At 48.2% G+C, this 22,082-nt stretch overlaps 1 protein-coding gene across 3 annotated transcripts in view; it reads right to left on the reverse strand.

Moving 5' to 3' along the window:
- Positions 1-22,031, reverse strand: part of RUVBL1 (RuvB like AAA ATPase 1) — a 35,250-nt gene extending 13,219 nt beyond the window's left edge. Inside the window, exons 1-5 of one of the 3 annotated variants that reach the window (XM_049693811.1) lie at positions 21,806-22,030; positions 18,178-18,264; positions 11,674-11,806; positions 3,619-3,770; positions 303-392 (exon numbers count right to left, since the gene is read on the reverse strand). In XM_049693811.1, the coding sequence (XP_049549768.1) occupies positions 303-392; positions 3,619-3,770; positions 11,674-11,806; positions 18,178-18,264; positions 21,806-21,946 (603 nt within the window). In that variant the 5' untranslated portion in view covers positions 21,947-22,030. Of the gene's footprint in view, positions 1-302; positions 393-3,618; positions 3,771-11,673; positions 11,807-18,177; positions 18,265-21,805 lie in introns of all 3 variants that reach the window. The other 2 variants (XM_049693812.1, XM_049693813.1) reach the window with 2 other exon arrangements.
- Between the last annotated feature and the right edge of the window lie 51 nt (positions 22,032-22,082).

The following is a 22,082-nucleotide window of genomic DNA, read 5'->3' on the forward strand; positions in this document are numbered from 1 at the left end:
GAGATAAAAGGAAGATTAAATACCCTGCACATTTCAATTTGAAAATGACTACAGTTGTTTCGCTTCCTCACCATTCTCCCCCTCTAAACAGGTTTTGGTATTTTTCTAACAGACTGTCTGTTTTAATCATGAGAAGGTTAAAGAATGCAGATAAAGGGAAAGCAAACTTGACTAAACATAAAGGGGCAACTGCTGCCCTTCCAGCAGCATCGCAGCAGACACAGTGCCCCTTCCCAGGCACCCCGGACCCCCTGAAGAAAGCAAGCCACTTCCCGGCCACCTGGGTCTCCTCGTGGCATTACCTTCACGGCCCCACTGTTGGCTTCAATGTAAATCACATCTCCAGCTTCTACTCGCTCTTTCTGCAAACTTTCAAAAATGCTGGGGTCCAGCTTAAAAAAACAAACAAACAGTGAACCAGAGAACTATAATCCACGTTGTATTTATTTCTGATATACTGTAAGGTAGTTTCCTCTATGAGAGCTGAGGTAGCTAATGACCGTATGGAGGGAGAGAGGGAGAGAGGGGGGGAGGGAGGGGGGGAGAGAGAGAGAGAGGGAGGGAGGGAGGGAGGGAGGGAGTGTGTGGTGTGTGTGTGTGTGTGTGTGTATGGGGGAGACAGGCTTTGGGGTTTGAGTGTCCCAAAGAGAAGGCAGGAGAGGGGCACAAAGGGAGACCTAAGCTCCTCCTTCCTTTTACTCCAGAGGCCGCAAACTGGCAAATATGGCTCTGACCACTTCCAGGTGGGGCCCATACTGTCCATGGGACCAGAGACCCTAACACCCCCTTTTGAGATTGCTTTCCCTGCTTCAATCCTTTGCCCTCCCCACACCAGGCAGGGGTGGCAGTTTCTGCACCGGAAGCACGGACAGAACCTGCTTACTCTCCATGGCTGCCCTTCTGTGGGCCCATGGTTTTAGACAAGGCTCTCTGAGCTTCAGTTTCCTCATCTATACAACAGCACCCAGCTGTGATCACACCATAGATGTGTAAAATTCAAAGAAAACATAAAAGCAGGATCTTTCCCAAGCCAGTCGATTCAAATTCCAGTGTTTGCTCCCTTGGGCCCACCTGTTTACATCTCCAGAAAAGGCAAGTAGCACATTCTGGGAACTGTTGCCTTCTCCAGATCATCCAGACTCAGGCCCCCTCAGGTGATCAATGTTGTGGGACAGCATCTTTTGTACAGAGTCAGTATTTAGAAATGTTTCTCTCAGTTAGATTTCAAGGGGAGCTATTACGCTCAACTCTCAAACAAAATTAAAGAGTAAAACCTTCCCAGGACTCAGTAGAAAAAGCAAGACATAAAAGAACACATACTGTATGATTCTATTTATATGAAATGTTCAGAAAAGGCAAATATATAGACAGAAAGTAGACTAGGCATGAGGTTTCTTTTTGCAGTAATGAAAATGTTCTAAAATTGGATTGTGATGATAGCTGTACAACTCTGTAAACCGATTAAAATTCCTTGAGCTGTACACTTAAAATGGGTGAATTTTACTAAAAATGAGACCTCAATGAAGTTGTTACAAAGAGTAACCAGAGGGAACCCAGGGCTCTATCTCCCTGGTGGGATGGGCCCGACGGCTCCTGGACCACTGCCATGAGCATGAAGACGGGGGTGGCAGGCCCCTACCGCAGGGCTGGGATGAGGGAGGCTCTCCATAAATGGCGGTACTTCCTCCTTCACACGTAAATATTCACCGAGTATTTGAACTCCATCTATCCAAACAGCTTGTACATATGCTCAAAGTGCCTGGAAGTACTCATTTTGGAAGCAAAACATTCACCCTTTTGTTATTTTCTTAAAGAAACTGTGCAAAACAGCTTTATGGGTAGCTAAAATTTAAACTGCATATCTTACTTTATATATCCTATATTGGAGAGTACACTTCTTTTTTTTGCCTCCAACATTTTTGTATCAGTTAATTTCCCAAATGAAGTGACTGAAAATGTAATTACTGAAAGGTGGTAGACACTACTAAGAAATCTAATTACTACAGAATGGGAGAGATGAAGGGGGAGGGGTTTAAGAGAGGTATTTGCAGAGGCAAGCTCCTGAGATGGGAAACGCTGTTAGGATAAAGAAAAATGGTCCTTTGAAGAAGTGACATTTTTATGATCTCCATAAAGCAGTGACCAAGAGACCACCTTACAGAATCAAAGAACAATAAAATCGCAGAGGAGAGCAAAGATGGGGAAATTATATGGTCAATCTACCACAGTTTAGATAGGGAGGCCCAGAGAGCTCAACTGACGTCTAAAGGTCACACAGCAAGTTGGAGGGCAGGCAGCATAGTGGTTAGGACTCAGAGAGTCCGCCCTGCCACTAACTAGCTGTGTGATCCGAGGATGACTGCTTAACCTCCTCATGAGCCTCAGTTCTTTTATCTGTAAAATGAGGGAAATTACACACACACACACACACACACACACACACACAAAGATTTGTTGATGCACTTGGCCCAAGGCCTGGCACATACAATAAGTGAGAGCTGTGAAGAAAAGGTTATTCATTGTTATCAATAAGGCAAAGCCACAATAAGGCTGCCCCATCTCACAACAACATCAACAGCTACCACTTCTTAGGTAACTGGGTACCACCCCCAAAGCTACAACTTTTATCCTCACAATAACTCTGTGAGGTAGGCAATTATTATTCCCATGTAACAGATAAAGAAACCATCGCTCAGAGATGAAGTCACTGCAGAAGGCCACACTGCAGTGAGCGGCAGACTCCAAACCCACGCTCCCCGCCAGGCGTCCCTGCTGCCCGCCTCCTCCAGGCTTACAGGACAGGAGTGGGAGGCTCACCCAGGGCCTCCCCGACTGCCACCGCCACACTGTCTCCGGGACCCTGGCCTGAGCACAACCGACCACTGAAGCCACCTCGGGTTAATAGGGCCCGACACACAAAAGGGACTGCAGCCGGGACTCTGTGTTGGGCCACTAGGGAGTCTGCTGTCATCACTCTTCAACTCTTACCAGATCCCTCAGTGCTGCTTTTCCTGTGAGCACGAGCACTGGAACTGAACAGCCAATGCCCAGGCCTGTGACACACGGTCACTGTGTGGGACGCAGGATGGCACCACACAGCCCAGGCCTAACATACACAGCTCCCTCGTCAACAAGAAAAGAAGAGGGCTTCCCTGGTGGCGCGGTGGTTGAGAGTCCGCCTGCCGATGCAGGGGACATGGGTTCGAGCCCCGGTCCGGGAGGATCCCACATGCCATGGAACAGCTACGCCCGTGCGCCACAACTATTGAGCATGTGCTCTAGAGCCCGCGAGCCGCAACTACTGAAGCCCGCACGCCTAGAGCCCGTGCTCCGCAGCAAGAGAAGCCACCGCCGTGAGAAGCCCGTGCACCTCAACAAAGAGTAGTCCCTGCTCTGCGCAACTACAGAAAGCCCGCGCGCAGCAACAAAGACCCAACGGAATCAAAAATAAATAAATGAATAAATAAATAAAAAGAAGAGAAGAAGAGCCACGTCTTTACTGAGTCCTCCGTGTGCCAGCCCTGCCCAACATGTGACTCTGTCGGCCCTGTGCACAGACAGGTCACGCCGCATGGGGCGATCCTGGGGCAGAGCGACGGCCCACGAGCAGGCACTCACTTTCAGCTGCTTGGTCCCCTTGGCTGTCTTGAGTCCTATGATCACGTGGCTGATGGTCTTGCCGTAGCCCCCCATGGGGTTCTCCGTCTCACATGGGGTGAGCTCCGTGACCTCGCCTTCGTATACCTCCTTGGTCTCCTTTATCCGCAGCCCTGGAAGAGAAACATGGCAGATGAACGAGCCCTGGTGAGAAGCACGACTCCCTCTCATTCTTTTAACAGCCATTTTAGCCATAAAACCTCCACGTCATAAGAACCAACAAGTCAGCCTCACCCGTACATAACCCTGGGTGGGGAAGCACTGCCCACACACACGTAGTGGAGGAGCTGCTCGGAACGCAGAGAACTGTTCTATTTCACCTTCTCAAAGGGACCTTCTAGGTTCAGATCTAGAACTAGACACACAGGCCATCGTTCCCCAAAATTGTTTCAGACAACTGCTACTCCTCCAAGGGGGTGAAACTTAGCTTAAGTCTCTAATCCTGTCTCTGAACCCAAACCATCCTACTCCGCTGGAGCAGCAACTACATGGGCCTTTGTTTCCTGCACTTTTGACTCTTGAAGGAAATTTTTAAAACCAGTGGAGTAACTCACCACACCCCTTCTGACATCATCAGGCCTGAGCAAGGCATAGGATAATAATGAGAGGTCCGTGCTGAGAGCAAGGGACAGCCACCCCGCCAGGCATCTGGGCCCCGGGCTGCTCCTCACTGCACACCCCAAGAAGAAACACCCAGCTGTCATTCACGATTTGTAGCAGGTGGTTCTACAACTCTTTGCAATTCATCTCCAAAGCAAACCGCCCCCAATAATAAAGCATTTACCATTCTTAGATTAGAATACTGTAAATGAAGGCAAACTTCTCTCTCCTGTTCTAAACATCACCCACATTAGCTGTTCAATAAATGTTTGTTGTCAAGTTAATTTTTAGAAGATGGCCTCAGTGCTTTCAAGTACCATGTTTTTGCTGCCGGAAGCATCCTTCCCTCCCTTTGGTCTCACAGACTTCCAGGTAGAGACTTGCCGGCTCTACAAAGCTGCCCTGACACAACCCTTCCTTCTTCCTCACCCTCCAGTCACCACCTGGCACCCTGCGTCTCCCCGTGCAGGGACCTGCAGCGCCGAGCGGCCCCCGCGAGACTGTCAACACCCGGGCTGAAGGCTCAGCCCCGCAGGCACACGTGAATGGACGGGCCAAAGAAGTCACTTAGGGGTGAGGGGGTGTTATCAGGCAGACCATCCAACACCCAAGAAATCTGCCTGCAGATGTGCCTGCAAGTTCTGTATAAGGCCCACGATCTCTTAGGAGGGCGCCACGGGATGCTACAGCCCCTGCACCGCGGCACCCCCAAACTCAGCACGAAAACCCAGGCCTTGTCTGGATCAGACGTTTTTTCCCCTCAAAGTCGATACACGCATGTCTCTGCCTGCTGGCCCGGGGGACAAGAAGAGTAGCTAGAGAGGGTATAAGCAGCTTCTGGAGTTCTAGTAAGGTCTGTTTCTTGATCCGGGTGCTGGTTACATAAGTGTGTTGACTTTATGAAAACTCATCGAGCTACACAGTTACGATTTATGCTCCTTTCTGTATGTATGCACGTTATGCTTCAATAACATTTACAGTAACTTGAGAAAAAAAGGAAACTGGGTTTTTCTAACAAAGCAATGGTAATCATTAGTAACTGAAGTTTTTCTTAAAATAGGAAGACAAATGCACATCACCACCCCAGCTTGTCTGAAAACACACATAGCACATACACACTCCTGCACAGACTCTAATTCCCAAAGTCCAGGTCAAGAGACACAAATGGCTTCCTCCGAAACCACAGCCATGCCACAGGTAAGTTAGCAGCTATTAAATCTATTTTCAGAGGATTCTAAAAACTTCAACAAGAAAGCCATTCTAACTCACTGTGCCTGCCATCAGTTCAAAGGTGAGGAGGGAAGCATCCTTGGGTCAGATCAGGTGAAGATGGGCTACAGAAGGCACCCCTGAACTTAGGGGAAAGCTGGCAGACCACACCAACAATAAACTAAGAATCAAGGCTGCAGCAGCTCTTCGCCCTTAGAAGCAGCCCCCCACCCGGTCCAGAGGGTTGGGGCCGGGAGACAGCAGGAGGGCCGTCAGCCCCGAAGCAGCCATGGAAGGACTCTGTCTCCGCTTCGCAGATGCAACCGTCAGCGCCAGCGGTGAGGCGGAGAGTCTATCCCTCTTCAGGGTGGACCCAGGACTGGGGTCCAAGTCTCCAGGACCCGTTTCCTCCAATCCTACCGCAGGGCCTTTCTCATGAAACTCGCCCTGTCCTTTCGCTTCCAGTTAGCATGTACCCACAGTGCTCACCACCCACTTTCTGCCAGCCCTTGAGTACGACCCCAGTCTCTATCTAGTTTGTATTTTGCCCAAAGGTAAAAACAGAAACATAAGGGAAACACAGATTTAAAAGATAGAAGACATTTCCCAACCAATCTACTATGTAGACCTTTATTTGTATACTGATTTGCATAATAATACTATAAAAGAAACATATTATGACACGGGACAACCTGAAATGTGAAGATTAACTAGATATGTGATGATATTAAAGAATTTACTGTTAATTTTTCCTAGGTATGAAAATGGTATTTTTTTAAGTCCTTCTTTTTCAGAGATACATAACTGAAATATTTATAGATATGAAAGCAGCTCTGCAATCAGATGGGACCATGGGGGAGGTCATCGTACCACTTGACCACTTCTTGGGTACTTGATATTTTCCAAAATAAAAATTTTAACAATGGAAAAAGAAAAAACAAGAAAATACTACTCTACAACCTCCAGAATCACTAAAACTAAAAAGACTGGCAATATCAAGAGTTGGTAAGGATGCCGAACAAAAGGAAAGCTTACACTGCTGGTGGGAGTGTAAGTAAAGAACATGGTACTTATTGTCTCCTAAAGTTGACTACATGAATACCTGTGACCCTGCAATTCAACTCCAAGGTATATACCCAAGAGGCCTGAGTGCACATGTGCACCAAGGGACACAGTCACACAGCATCATTCTTAGTTGCCAAACACTGGGAAAAGTCCCATGTCTACCTGCAGTGGGAGAGGTAACTGCACTGTGGTGTATTCGCACAATAGAATATCATGGAGCAATGAGAAACGATTATGGCTACCCGCAGCCATAGGGCTGAATCTCAAAAATGGAAGGATAGATGTAACCATACAGATGCTCTGGGGTATTGGCAATAATCTCTTTCCTGACTGGGTGCTATTTTCATGGGTTTTCAATGTATAATAATCCACCGAGGTATACACTGATGTTCCGTGCACTCTTCTGTATTTGTGCACCAAACTACCAAGTCACTTTAAAAAGAAATACCTAAGTAAATAATACCAGTGGGCCCGGGCAAAAGAGGACCACTGCTGGCTTAAGTTGAGGGAGCACGGCTCCGAACCTCTGCTGGACCCACTCACAGTTCTCACCCTGCACACTCACCTGACAGCTCCTACAATTCCTCCCTCCTCGACTGCACTCAGACCATTTGCCTCCGAATCTCAAGGGGTGGGACCCTGTCATCTTTATGAGTTTAAAGCTCCCCAGATGTTCCAATGTACAGCCCCAGCTGAGAGACACTCATCTAAAGAATGAGTGAAGAACTCTGTTCTGCTCATGACGTGGAGCTGTACACTACTGTGCGGGTGGGAAGCCCCGTAATGGTTTGGGTGTCCTCACCACCAAGCCGCCTCTGTCGTAATAGGGAAATATCCCAGCGGCACACAGAAACACTGCCCATGGTTCAGACCTCTCGGTCACTTCCCACCTTCAAACCTGGTCATTATCCTATCACTGGGTTGTTTGCCTTCTTTCCCCAGAAACCCAGTCAGGGCAAAGACTCTCAGATATTAAAGTTTTACTCCACCTTCCTTTAATCTGATCACCTACAAATGGAAGTCTTGGCATAGTCCCAAAAGAGAGGCTGCATTTCATTTCTACCTTACCTAATGCTTAGTTCCTGAACATCAAGACAAAAATTTTCCAAATAACATGAATTGTGACAACAGAAGACTGTGACAAAATTGGAAATTTCTGTACTTTTAAAATTAACTTGATTTATTTTTAAATCAAAACTTTTATATCCCACATAGATAAGTTCCTTCAAATGGAATTGCTTCCCTCTATTTACTGGTAGACGACTGTAACATGAAATTCCTTGAGTAGGGGAAGAAAGGCATTCCCGTCTCTCACTAGCCCCCATATTTGTTTAGAAGTTGCTCTGTGCTGACAAGCAGGCAGGGGATGTGGGTGATGGACAATGAAACCGGCTGTTAGCCAGGAACAGGTCGGGCTGGCGCTATCTCCGGCAATGACATCGTGAACAGCACAGGTTTCATCTGCTGGCTCAGGTTTCTACATCCCTGACAGGGACCTTCATCACGCCAAGGAAACAGCACAGACTCCTTGCTTTTCATTTCTGGTCAGCTCACCACTTCCTCCCCAACCCCTCCGCCACTTCACAGGAATTCAAAGGCAGAGGAAGACGGGCAGGGTTCCTTTTTGAAGACAGTCAATGGCCTGTCTTTTTACTCTGTGTCAGGATCAAGAAATTTCTCTTCACCTTGCTGCCATCAAAAGAACCGCATTATCTCGTCCCCTCAAAAATGGCAAATCACAAAACAGAATCCCAGGAAATTTATCTCTATTTTTTCAAATTTTAAAGCATGTAAGTTAACTTTAAGCAACCCAAACATATGCATTCATGTAAAGGTGCGTTTTGTATCTTTTATCAATGTCAGAAAAAAAAATACGTGTGTGTGTGTGTGTTTTAATTTTTGGCTGCGTTGGGTCTTCGCTGCTGCGTGCGGGCTTTCTCTAGTTGCAGTGAGCGGGGGGCCCCCCTTCATCGCGGTGCGTGGGCCTCCCACTGCAGTGGCCTCTCTTGTTGCGGAGCATGGGCTCCAGTCACGCGGGCTTCAGTAGTTGTGGCACGTGGGCTCAGTAGTTGTGGTTCACAGGCTCCAGAGCACAGGCTCACTAGCTGTGGCACACGGGCTTAGTTGCTCCACGGCATGTGGGATCTTCCCGGACCAGGGCTTGAACCCGTGTTCCCTGCATCGGCAGGCGGATTCTTAACCACTGCGCCACCAGGGAAGTCCAGAAAAATATTTTTTTTAATAAATAAAAATACATTTAAAATGTACTCAGATATTTGAACGAATTGTAACACCTTACTTTTTATCTCATTACTTAATGAGTTAAATAAAATCTGTCACATGTTCATTAAGTTTTCGAGAAGTACTCAGAAGATTTTAAACTAGGAAGGGGGTCCTGTGAGCCGCTTCCACTGGTACTCCAGATACAACACCACGAGCTGAACCTCACAAAGCAAAGGCTGGTAAAGAAGCAGGGCACAGCACCTAAAGTAGGTTCCGCTCAATAAAGTTTATAAAAGGGGCGAAACTAAGCCACACTGCCTAGGACACACACCCGGGTGTACAGGGTTGTGACTGCCACACAAGCCACTGCCACACCACTCTTGCGCTCTGTGGGGGACGTGTAGGAAAGGTGAGGGGCTATGACCTGTGAGGGCACGAGCCATGTCTGTGGTGCCGCCCGCGCTCTGTTCCTTGAGCTGAGTGGTGACTGCATGAGCGTCTACTTTATTATTGTTAAACTATAGGTATGTTTACACTTTTCTATGTGCATGTTATATGTCACTTTAAAATAGGCACAAAAAAAAGAAATCCAGTGTTTCAAGGTAAAAAATATTTCCAGTAGGAAATACTTTGCAGTTTAAAAAATCCAGAACTTAGCCTATGGACAGAGTGCACAGTTTCTGGTTTCTAAACCAACCTCTAACAAGAGTCCCAAAGTCCAGTGCTCACAGGGCCCTGGCAGGGACTGTAGGGCAGCAGACCGAGTGCCACAAGGAGACCGGGGCGAGCTGGTGCAGGCCGCTCTGCTAGGGAGGGTGCCTGCTTCGCCTGGACCACCACGGCTGCCAGGGAATGAAAGCTTCTTTCATTCTATGGGACATCTCCCAATTTCCAAATACTGGCAACTCACTCAAAAGTTATTAAAAAACACTGTGTAAACCAAACAACATCTGTCTATCGACCAGACACAGACTGAGGGCTAGAGGCCTCTGTTTTCTTCTACCTGCTTCAAAGTGCACCCCTTCTCTCATTCAGAAAAACGTCACAGAGCACCCACCGTGGGCCAGGAACTGGGGCTACACTGATGAACGCAGCCCACTACACCCACAGCGACATTCAACAGATGCCCAGTCTGCTCCTCCCCATACTCCCACCTCCAAACCCGGCAGCGCCTGGCACTCATCCTCACCTCCTCTCTCTTCTCTCTCTTCCAGCCCCACAACTAATCTCTCAGGAAATCCCATCAGCTCCACCATCCCACCAGACCCAGAATCCAACCGCTTCTCCCACCCCCAGCTCCACCGCGCCGGCCGACGCACCACCACCTCTTGCTCAGACTCCTCGTGGGCTCCCTGCTTCTGCCCTCACTCTCCACACCCAGCCACAGGGACTCCACTCTCCCATTGCTTCTCCCTTCATTTCGCACCACATAGCACGCAAAGCCCTACCATGTTCTGAGGCCCTACATGACCATACCCTTCAATTAGACTCTACCATTCCTGAGGAAAGAATTCTGGGCTTAGACAAATCTACTCTTTCTTAAACTTTCATAATTTCCTTGACGTTTTCTAGTAAGTTTCCTTCTTGAGAATACTTACCTTGCTTTTTGTTTGTTTGTTTTTTAATAAATTTATTTATTTTATTTATTTTTGGCTGCGTTGGGTCTTCGTTGCTGTGCGCGGGCTTTCTCTAGTTGCGGTGAGCGGGGGGCTACTCTCCATTGCGGTGCGCGGGCTTCTCATTGCGGTGGCTTCTCTTGTTGGGAGCACGGGCTCTAGGTGTGCAGGCTTCAGTAGTTGTGGCACACGGGCTCAGCAGTTGTGGCTTGCGGGCTCTAGAGTGCAGGTTCAGTAGTTGTGGCGCACGGGCTTAGATGCTCCGCGGCATGTGGGATCTTCCCAGACCAGGGCTCGAAGCCGTGTCCCCTGCATTGGCAGGCAGATTCTCAACCACTGCATCACCAGGGAAGCCCCTTACCTTGTTTTGACAACCAAAGGGACTGTAAAATGACACAGGCACTCTGACAAGTGTTCATACTTGTAACTCAGCAAGTATATCCTAGATATAGACACTCACGTGTGCATTACATATTTTTTCATAGCTTAACAGGAATAAGCTATGTCTACAAGTAGGTCTGAGGGAAACTAAGATTTCCCCAGAACTAGATCAGCAGGAATGAGGCCAGGAGAACGCCCCAGAAGTCCTGGCTGGTAAGAGGTACAAATTCAGGAGAGCGGCCATTTTCTGCTCGCAGCACATGGTCAGAGCACGGGCTCCAGAGTCAGACAGGTGTGTAGGGTCAGACTGCAGGGCTGCTGCTACTTACTAGCTGGGTCACAGTAGGCAAGTTATTTAACTTTATGAGACTCCGTTTCATCAGATGCAAAATGCAGACTGAGAATTTCCTCTTGGGGAGTGAAAGGCCACAGTCAGTGGCAGGCCTGGCACGTCACAGGCAGGCAGTACAGCAGCTCCAGGCCCTGCACGGTTGGCACCACAGCCTTGAAGCTCCACTGTCCCACATGGTTTCCTCGCCTGCTGACCGGCTCAGCATGCAGGCCGGGCGTTCTGACAGCACGACACACAGTGCTGTTGGCTTACATCCAGAACTTTTTCAGGGGACTGTCATCTCTAAAAGCACAGTAAGGCCACCAGGAAGATCTACTTTGTCAGATGAAGAGCCCCAGCCCCACAGCTGGGCTCACATTCGCTGGCTGCTAAAGCACTTCCATTGGAAGAACTGGGTTTTCGTTTCGTTTGCAAAGATAACTCTAATGGCACCAAAAGAAAAACAGCAGTGCCACGAATACAAGTCCTAGAGGCATTTTCACAAGGAAGAGGCAGGTGAGGACAAGCCTCGGACAGGCATGGACAGGGTATTAGGCGCAGATGGGTACTGGGCGCAGGCAGGGTACTCACCAATGGCCCTGCGGAAGTTCTCCATCAGCACTTCTGTCTTCTTGATCTCCGTGGAGTAAACCTCACTCCCCACCATCGGGCAGAAAGGGACCTTACTACCCAGCTCCTGAGCAATAGCCAGAGCTAGAGCTGTCTACAGAAGAAAACAGAGGAAATGCACTTGTTTCACATTCTTGAAATACAATTCAGGAACATATGCTATAAAAAAATTATTAACTAGGAACTGAGACTCTAGCCCTTTAGTTTTAACACGGTTTGCGTGTTTCACAATAAACGTTTCATGACTTTTGTGGACAGTCGATTTCTAGCAAAATGGGCCCTGTCATCACAACACTTGCCACGACTGAGACTTGGCCAGTCCAGTTCCCGATGTTTCACAGGCCCCTTCCACTCACCCTACGAAGTGGACAGCACTACTCTCCCCATTTCAAAAATGAGGAAGCTGAGACACATTAGATAACATGTCCTCGGTACCATAATCTAGAAAATGGCACAGTGGAACCTTAAAGTCTGACAGCAGGGTTCCAGAGATCAGATTCCCATCAGAATAGTCAGTATAGTCTCCCAAAACTGTTCCCTCAGTGTCAAAACAGGGTTCTGACCTCGTCGCAGTAGAACAGCACCACTGGGTCTTTGAGATACTGCTTTCTGTCTTTACAGACACAGGAAGGCACCAACTTACAACCCATTAGAAATCAATAATCAAGGAACAAATGACAGGATGTTCACTTTATGCTGAGTGGCCCCGCAAACCATGAAGAATGACACACAAGCTAGGATTCTGAAGCTATGAACTGGTGAAGTTACACTTGAACATGCCCTAATAAACTACAAATTTACTTTTGCTAAGATAACTACCGTAGGCAGATGCTGAACAGACGAAGACTAACAGATGTACGGTCAAAGAGCAAGTATGAAAAGCCAGTGCCTTAAAGCTGGTGCAGGACGGGGAAACACCACGGCCTTTTACTACTGTTTTCACCTTTCCTCAACTTTGACACGAGAGCCCAGGTAAGGTCCCCAAGGCGTACAGGCTAAGGAAGAAAACAAGGTTGCTACTGAAGGATGACACAGATATCCGAGACAGTTTTAAAACTGGCTCAGTAAAGGTTCCTCTTCTGTTCACTGCCCGTTTGGTGCTAGTTTAATCTTCAGCGTGACCCTGGGTACATGGCAAATCTCTGGTGCCTGACTTCCTCATCTGTCAAATCAAAGTCCTGGGTTAGATCACCGGTAGCAAACTGGTTGCCCACAGACTACTCCTGTTTTGGCCTGCAGAGTCTCATGTGTGTTTTCTTTCTTTTTTGGCTGTGCTGGGTCTTCATTGCTGTGCACGGGCTTTCTCTAGTTGCGGCGAGTGGGGGCTACATTTCATTGTGGTGCGCGGGCTTCTCACTGCGGTGGCTTCTCTTGCTGTGGAGCACGGGCTCTAGAGCACAGGCTCAGTAGTTGTGGTGCACGGGCTTAGTTACTCCGTGACATGTGGGATCTTCCCAGACCAGGGATTGAACCCATGTCCCCGGCATTGGCAGGCAGATTCTTAACCACTGCACCACCAGGGAAGTCCTCATGTGTGTTTTTAAACTCAATTGTTGCCCATTTTCTAAGGTTGGGAAATTTCACATAAAAATACAATTATTTAGCTTCTTCTGAGAAGCAAGAAGGTCTGGCCACAAGGGGCCCCTATGACCACATGGCAGCACTGGGAGTGGACACGCGGGCAGCTGCCTCCCCAGCAAGGGCTCGTGCGGGCTCCCGGGCGCTTCACTCAGCCCCACTGCCCGTCTGAGTAGGCATCTGGGTCTGTGCCCTCAAGGCTGATACCTCTAAAGCTGTATTCTCTTGTATCCTAAGAGCGAAGGGAAAATCTCTGGAGCATAACGGGGCAGGTAGCAGCACAATGACACCAGGACTCCCAGCAGGAGCCTCAGGCCTGCCACGCTCACCTTCTATCCAAACCCCGCCACCTTTCCAGTCACTCCTCTTTCTCTTCCCCTGTCGCTACAGGCCCCAACTCCCCTCCCTCAGTTGTGAACTCCAAAGACAGTGCTGCATCTGATTCAATGCAGACCCCCACCACCACCAAATACAGAAGAGATGATCGACATATTCCATTAAAATATGATAAATGCTTGGTTAAGAAATGCTTCAGGTGTGTCTAGTTTCCTCCATTTAAAGGCTCCCAGAAGGCTGGCATATGATGTGGCTACTGTGCAGACTATACCTACACCTACTATATAGGGCTGGGTGACTTGCACGAGGGATCCCACTGAACCCTCCCAAGCGGCCTATGAACTTGATAATCTAGTTCACCTTTTGTGAATTTAGAAACCGAAACTCAGAAATTTCCAGCTCACCCAAAGTCAAACAGTTAGCAAGCACAAGGGTCAGGATGCAAACCCCGATCTCCAAGACCTATTTCTGTGTGCCCACCCCCCATGCAAGTGGCACAAAAAAGAGGCTGTTGCCAAAAGATTAAAAAACCTACTTTGTTTTCAACTTCATCCGAACACCTTTTTCTAAAACCCAAACATAAAGCCCTATTATTAAGCGTGTGTAGGGCTTCCCTGGTGGCGCAGTGGTTGAGAGTCCGCGCCCCAGTCCGGGAGGATCCCACATGCTGCGGAGTGGCTGGGCCCGTGAGCCACAGTCGCTGAGCCTGCACGTCCGGAGCCTGTGCTCCGCAATGGGAGAGGCCACAACAGTGAGAGGCCCGGGTATCGCAAAAAAAAAAAAAAGAGTGTGCAGGCCTCAGGAGGGGAATGGCCATACTCTGAACAAGCACCACACTCCTGCCGGCCACTCAGTTAAGTCGTCTGAACGTTGAGGTCCATGGGTACAATGTTACAAAAGCACCAGAAACCCATGCTTCCAGCAAAGCGGCCACTAGAGCCACAGCCACTCCCTCCTGTTACAAAACATCTAGAATAAGTAAGTAGTCATGATAGACCCAAAGTAGTAAACTATCATTGCAAGGTAGTTTACTACTCTGAAAAGCTGGGCAGGCGTTTGACAGATGCCAGAAACCCCTGGATAAAAAGGAGCCTTGAAGGGCACACGTCAGTAGACAAGGTGGCCACAGAGAAAATCTCCAAGGGACAAAGACAGGCTTGTCCGTCTCACCACAGCTCTGGCTGAGGAAGTCTCACCAGCAGGCTCTCAAACAGATTAAGGATTGGTCTCTACACTGCCTGATGGCCAGAAAACCCAAGCCACAAAATTTCCTTCATGTGCCCTGTCCTGGCAGCCCAGCAGGGGCCCTCCCAAGTCCTCTCAGGAAGCACTTGGCCCTAATCAAGAGATCAGGGAAGCCTCAGATTTGATCAAACATGAGTCCACAAGCAGATACAGGATACAAAATAAACAAGAAAGTATTTCACGAACAAGGAACAAGAGGCTATCAAAAATAGCCAGATTTTGGGACTTCCTGGGAGGCCCAGTGGTTAGGACTCCACGCTTCCACTGCAGGGGGCATGGGTTCGATCCCTGGTCGGGGAACTAAGATCCTGCAAGCTGCATGGCACGGCCAAAACAAACAAACAAGCAAAAAACAGATTTTGAAGAAATTAAAAATAATGAGTGGGGAAGGGAGGGGCTTCTTCATTACAAAAAAAAAAAGCAAGCTAATATATGTAGAGGATATGACAGATTTAGAAATTCACCATTTTGCAACCACCAATGTGATAACTGATAAAGCAATGACCATCAATGAATGCTACAGCCATAGGGTAAAAGGATATTCAGGACATCTCAAAGTGTCACTTCCCAAATGATTATAAATTTCAGAGGGAACCAGTCCCCTCATAGTAGAACGTGGCGTCAGCCCCCTGTTGTGATGCAGGTTCCAGACACATCACCTGCATCGCGTTCTGCCAAAGAGCTGAATGTTTCAGACACAATCAGACAACCACTGGAGGACAGCTGTAGGGTACTCTACAAAACAACTGTCCTGGGCTCTTCAAAAATGTCAGTGTCATAAAAGAAAAGAAACCAAAAATGCAGGGGACAGGAACCGTTCTCGATAAAGAGACTAAAGAGACAATAATGAATGCAATGTGTGATATGTGATTATAATTCAATTTAAAAATATAAAAAAATGAAAGAGCCACAAACTGAAATGACTTGGAGATATTTTAATATAAACTAGATATTAGCTAATTTTATTAGCAACATTATATTTCTTGGGTGGATGACAGCATCATGGGAATGACAGAGAAGGTCCCTTGCACTTACTTTCAAATGGTTCAGAAGTAACATAGAGAAAACACAAATCTCACAAAATATTTACACTTAGTTACCTATGAGTAGGGTACAGAGGGATTCATCAAACTGTTCTTTCCACTCTTTTGTAGGTTTCAAATTTTTCAAAATGGAAAATATTCAATGGACTGGATTAAAGAGTAGCTTCCTCACAGCTTACAAGACAGACTGGAAGACATGTGTAATGAAGCTACCCAGAACGCAGAAGAGTCAAAACAACAGAAAACATAAAAGAGGTTCAAAGACTAAGAAGACAAAATGAGAAGCTCCAGCCCAGGATTTCCCAGTCTTGGCACCGTGGGCATTTGGGGCTGGAGAACTCCTCTGGCAGGGGCTGCTCTGTGCTCTGCAGGGTGCCCTGCAAACCCCCCGGCCTCCACCCACAAGATGCCAGCAGCACTCCCGGCCCAACCAAGTGTGACAACCGAAAACGTCTCAGGACAGTGCCAAATGTTCCCCGGGGGGCAAACTCGGCCCAAGCGGAGGACCTCTGCAGTGGAACCTCACCTAGCTGGAGCTCCAGAAGAGAAGACAGAGAACAGGGAAAGGCAGCATCTGAAGAGACAAAGGCTGACCAGTTCCCAGAACTTATTAGACACAATATGTACTCAGATCCATATGAAGCAGGATAAATGAAAATAAATCCACACTTTGACATGTCACAGTGAAACACCAAAACCAAAATATCCCAAAAACATCCAGAGAGAAAAGACAAAATCCTCAAAACCAGTCTTCTCAAAAGCAACACCAGAAGCCAAAAGGTAGCAAATATCACTGAGAGAAACAGTACTGACAGAACACATCTGTCAACTGAATTATATATCCAACACAACTATCTTTCCAAACAGGGGCAACACAATAAATACAAACCTGACTTTGCCACCAACAAACTTCTAGAAGGACCTTCTTAATGATGTACTTTAGGAAGGAAATGGAGGGAGAGCAAAGGTCTAAGATATGAGAAGGAACAGTAAGCAAATAAATGGTAAATACAGTGACAAGCAGAAAGGGAATTAAAGCTCACGTTTATACCTGTTCACAAATATAGCACTTCTTCCTCTATGGTTAGACACCAGTAAAAGACATACTATCAATTCAATCATATGACTTCAAAATGATGAGAGTCGTCATCCTACAACCGCCACTTTGATAGCTCCCTCCAACAGGCAGGGCTGTGCTACCGCTTCAGAAAGGCTAAGGGACCTGCCTGGGGTCTCAGCACCAGCGCTGGAACCCCTTTCTTTACACAGTGACTCCCCCAGGCTCCTCCTCTCCTGCACCAAGCGCCCTCCAGAAGAACAAGCAGGGCCCAGACTGGGGACTCTAGTGCGTTTCAAGCGCCCAGCCAAGCCCGTCACAGATCCCACAAGTTGTCCTGCACCCTCGGCCTGGAAGGCCCTTTTCTTCCCTGCCAAGTCAAATGTCAAGCTTCAACCCCTCCAGCCACACCAGCCCAAGTGTCACCTCCCGCTGCAATTCCAGCTGCATTTAAGATCAGGCGATGCCTCGCAGCTTAGCGCTCAACTGGAGTTTTTCATGCTGCCCTGGAGAGACTGTAAGGCCCTTGGAGATAAAAATCACGTCTCTTATTCTTTTTTCCTTTTTCTGTTTTTTTTGCGGTACACGGGCCTCTCACTGTTGTGGCCTCTCCCGTTGCGGAGCACAGGCTCCGGACGCGCAGGCTCAGCGGCCATGGCTCACGGGCCCAGCCGCTCCGCGGCATGTGGGGTCTTCCCGGACTGGGGCACGAACCTGTGTCCCCTGCATCGGCAGGCAGACTCTCAACCACTGCGCCACCAGGGAAGCCCCCTTTTTTGCTTTTTCTTTCCATCTCTCACACAGCCAGAATAGTGCTGGGTCAAGTGAGCATTTGGAAAATTGCTTGCTGACTGGTTTTCTTTCCCCCTCAAGTAAGATGTCACTCCCAAGATTTTATGAAGCCCTAGGCCAACAGAAATATATTTCCAAAGCAAAGGAGACTTGAAAGAGATAAAAGACAAATTACAGAGACAATGAGACACCTCTGAGGACTTCACTCTCTTTTCTCTGGAGGTCAGCCAGGGTAATTTGAATTTTAGAAGCATGGATTTTAGATACTCAACTGTATTATTGCACATTGGTTTTAAAAACATACATATAACCAATTTAGCTAAACAAAGACTAGTTAAGACACAAATTGAATTTGGCTTAGACATTAAGATCATCCTCTTGGGTAGATTTTAAAAAATGAGAGAAAATGAGTACCTTGCCAGTTCCAGGAGGCCCTGCCAACAAGACAGCTCTTCCAGCCATTTTCTTGCTTTTGATTAATTCCACTATCACACCACATGCCTAGACACCACAATAGAAAGAAATAATAAATCAATATTAAAATGTTTCACAGGATGAAAAAGTCCAGTGTCCGGTCCACACAACTCAGACTCATCGAGTGCCAGGACACCACAGGCGCTGTTCTAGGCGCCAGAGGCAGTAGAGGGCCATGGAGCTCATGTCCTAGTGGAGGAGACATACAAACACAGAATCTCTACTATGAAGAAAAAAGGGCAAGAAAAGAGCAGGCGGCTGGGGGCAGAGGTTACTCTATAATAAAGAGTGATCTGGGAAGGCCTCTTTGACATTATATTTGATATACGAAGCTGCAGGCAGGGCAGGAGTCAGTGTTCCAAGCAAAGGAAACAATAAATTCAAAATACAGGAATGAGCTTGGCATGTCCAAGGGACAGAAAAGCTGTGCTGACCAGAGTTCAGAAAACAAGCAGACCGGGAAGATGAGGTTGTAGAGGCAGGAGGGGCAGCACTCAGAACAGAATCTTCCAGTGCATAGTAAAGTTTGGATTTTATTCTACGTGTAATGGGAAACCAGTGAAAAAGCCTTAGGCCGCATGTCATGTTCTGAAATTTTGTTTTTAAAGTATCTTGATGGCTGCTATGTGGATAACAGACAGGAGGGGTACAAATGGGAGCAATGGCATATACTCCAGGGGCCCACACACCTCAAAACTGGAAACAAGACTCTGTGTATATGTTCAAATGTGCATTCTTCCAGGGAGGGGTCACAGCTTTCATCACATTCCCAAATTAACCCACTAAGGGCTAAGAATCAATGACATATGCTACTAGTTGGCCATCAGTTAACTATCCCAGAATGCTGTAAGCAAATGCTGCACGTGAGGTTTAACCTACAGCATCCTAAGATCCAAGGAATGCCCTTCAAATCCTCAAGATTAAATTACTTGTTCGTTCGTGTATTTTAAATATTCTGAGTATTAAGCCATTTACAGCATCTATATTATATATAGACAGGTATGGACATTATATACATACAGCATGTATTTCGCATACACATACACATATATACAGTTGACCCATGAACCCTTGAAGTTAGGGGCACCCAACCTCCACGCAGGCGAAAATCAGTGCATAACTATACAGTCAGCCCTCCATATCTGTGGTTCAGCAGCCCTGGGTTCAACCAACTGGGGGTCATGTAGCACCCTAATATGTATTTATTGAAAAAAATCTGTGAATAGTGGACCCATGCCGCTCAAACCCATGTTGTTCAAGAGTTGACTGCATATTGATACGTGTGTTTAGAAATTCCATAAATGCGTTCCTGGTTTTATGTATTTTACAATATTTAACTCTAAAGGAGTAGGGCTGAGAAAATCACACTCCTTTAACACCTAATCTCAAGGTTTCTCACACTGATCTAAAAACCGAAAGCACAACTGTCTCCAAGGTGCACCGTCCTTGCCTCAGGGCAGGCCCACAGCTCCTCTACCTGGGTGGTACCTTGTGGACAGGGTCTTGTGAGCACATCTTATCTCCTCTCCCACTTTCCCCATGGACTGTGGAGACGTACCTTGGTCCCACACTTAGACAGCCCCTCAAAAACGTGGGTTCAAGGAATGCATGTGGATGTGCCCTATTTCACTTCTGGCTCAGCTGGAAAAGCACAGTACACTTAACAGAGCCTAGAAGATATTCTTCAGATGCTGCATCTCTAAAAAGACAGAAGAGCCATTATGGTCTTTCCACAGTAACCTCTGATATCATAATCCTCAGCACTGGAACTCTCTGGGCAACTCAAAAGAGGTAGAAGAGCCTTTGCCAACCTTGGCTACGTACTCTTACTCACACACTTCCCCTTCCATTTAATCTTCTTCCATTTAGGCTCCTTCTCTCCAGTGAGACATGTCCAGTGAATTCCAAAATTTAAAAAGTATGAACTGGAAGGGCCTTTAAAAGATGACCTAGTCTAACTCTCATTGTTCAGATGAGGACAGGCTGCTGATGCGACCAGACTCAGACAAGGACCTGGTAGCAGAGGTGGGATGCCTAATAACTCAGTACGTAACTTCTGAGTCCCTATAATGAGTCAGGTTCTGGGTACATGATGCTACCCGGTCTCTATCCTTGGGAAGCTCACATTCGTATGGAGGCACACGGCGTCAGAGTCAAGAGTATGGGTTCTGGAGCCAGACAGACTTAGGTTTAAATCCTGGCTCTACCAATTACCAGCCGAGTACCACAGATCCATAACCTAACCTCTAGGAGCCACAGTTTCCTCATCTGAAAACAGAGTTCACAGCACAGTGGCACAAAGGCTAACGGGTTTATGGTAAAGTATGCTAATGTCTACAACTTACTTTGAAATGCAAAAGCAGATTGTTAGATGGATAAATGAGCAGACAGAAGACAAAGCAACAGAGTAAAATGTTACTTGTAGAATTCAAGCACACAGGTACACACTACACAAGTCTTTCAACTTTCTGGCATGTCTGAAAAGTGTCATAACATAGCGGAGGAGGGACGGGTATAAGGGTGGTGATGAACAATAAGACAATGGAAACGGAGCTGCTTAGCACAGTGCTCGGCACATGAAAAGCACTCAACAGCGTCAGCTACTCGCAGAGACAGGCCCTCCGAGAGCAGAAGCTGGATAAAGAGAAATTTCAAAGTCACCTTGGCCCTGTCACTATTTCCTCTCTGGAAACCTGATGTTCCAAATGGAAACCAGAGGCTTCTCTTTGGCCCCTTCTATTAGCACAATCAGGCTAGGAGGCAAGAGTCTTACCCAGGAGTTCTGCAGCTGCCGAGCCACCGCAGGGGCAGAGGGGCAAAATGGGCTGAAGTTAGGGCTGAAGGGGCCCGAGGGGGCGGTCCTACCACAGAGCGCGCTGCTTCAGGAGTCAGGGGCACACAGGCACAAACTCCAGCATTACTATTACTAAACTGAGTGGCAAGTGGATGGGTGAAGTGACCTTTCCCACCCTCAATGTTTTCATCAAAAAAAAAAAAAAAAACACACACACACACAAAGAGCCTGAACAGTTTTGTGATGATAATGCGGCCGAAGGCACTTGGCACCAGCATCACTTAGCAGAAGTGGGCTTAACGGGAATGTTCAGAAAGGCCTCTGTAGCTGCCACCTGCTCAGGCGGATCACCTCCCGACTATAAAAGTCCCAGAGCCTCTCACTGCGCTCACAGCAACTCAAACGCCGTGCCCGGGCCCGCAGAGCCCCGCAGGAACTGATCCCCGAAGTCTAATAACGGCCCTTCTGTTCAGCGGTTTAAATGTCTGTGTCTGAAACGCGAGCTCCCAGAGAGCAGGGACCTGGCCCATCCTCTCCCCGCCGACCGCCGTGCCGCGCGGACGGCCTGGCCCCGAGCGGTGGTCAGTCAGGACTGGCGGTCAGTCAGGACTCGCGGCCAGGAGCGAGGCCGCGGGGTCGTCGCCGCGCCCCGGGACGTCCTCCCCCCGCCCCACCCCCAGGTCCGCGCCGCCCGGGCCCACCTCAGCCCCGTCCCCGCCTCAGTCTCCCCCTCAGTTCAGTCCCCCCGCCTCAGCTCCCGCCCCGCCGCCACACCTCGCGCGCGTTCTCCTGGCCCACGAGCCCCGAGGCCGCCTGCTTGGCCAGGCCGCTCTCGTCCAGCCCCAGCCCCTTCACGTGGCTGTGGGACGCGATGCGCTGCGTCTTGGTGGTGCTCTTCACCTCCTCGATCTTCATCCTGCGCACCTGGAGCCCGAGCGCCCGCTCAGCCCTAGCAGCGCGCAGCCGGTTACCACGCGGCCGTTACCAGGTGGCTGGTCCGGCCCCGCCCCGGTCAGCTCCCCATTGGCCGCGGCGGGAACTCCTCAGCGCC

This window comes from Orcinus orca, chromosome 10 (assembly GCF_937001465.1).
Source record: "Orcinus orca chromosome 10, mOrcOrc1.1, whole genome shotgun sequence".
Taxonomy (NCBI): Eukaryota; Metazoa; Chordata; class Mammalia; order Artiodactyla; family Delphinidae; genus Orcinus; species Orcinus orca.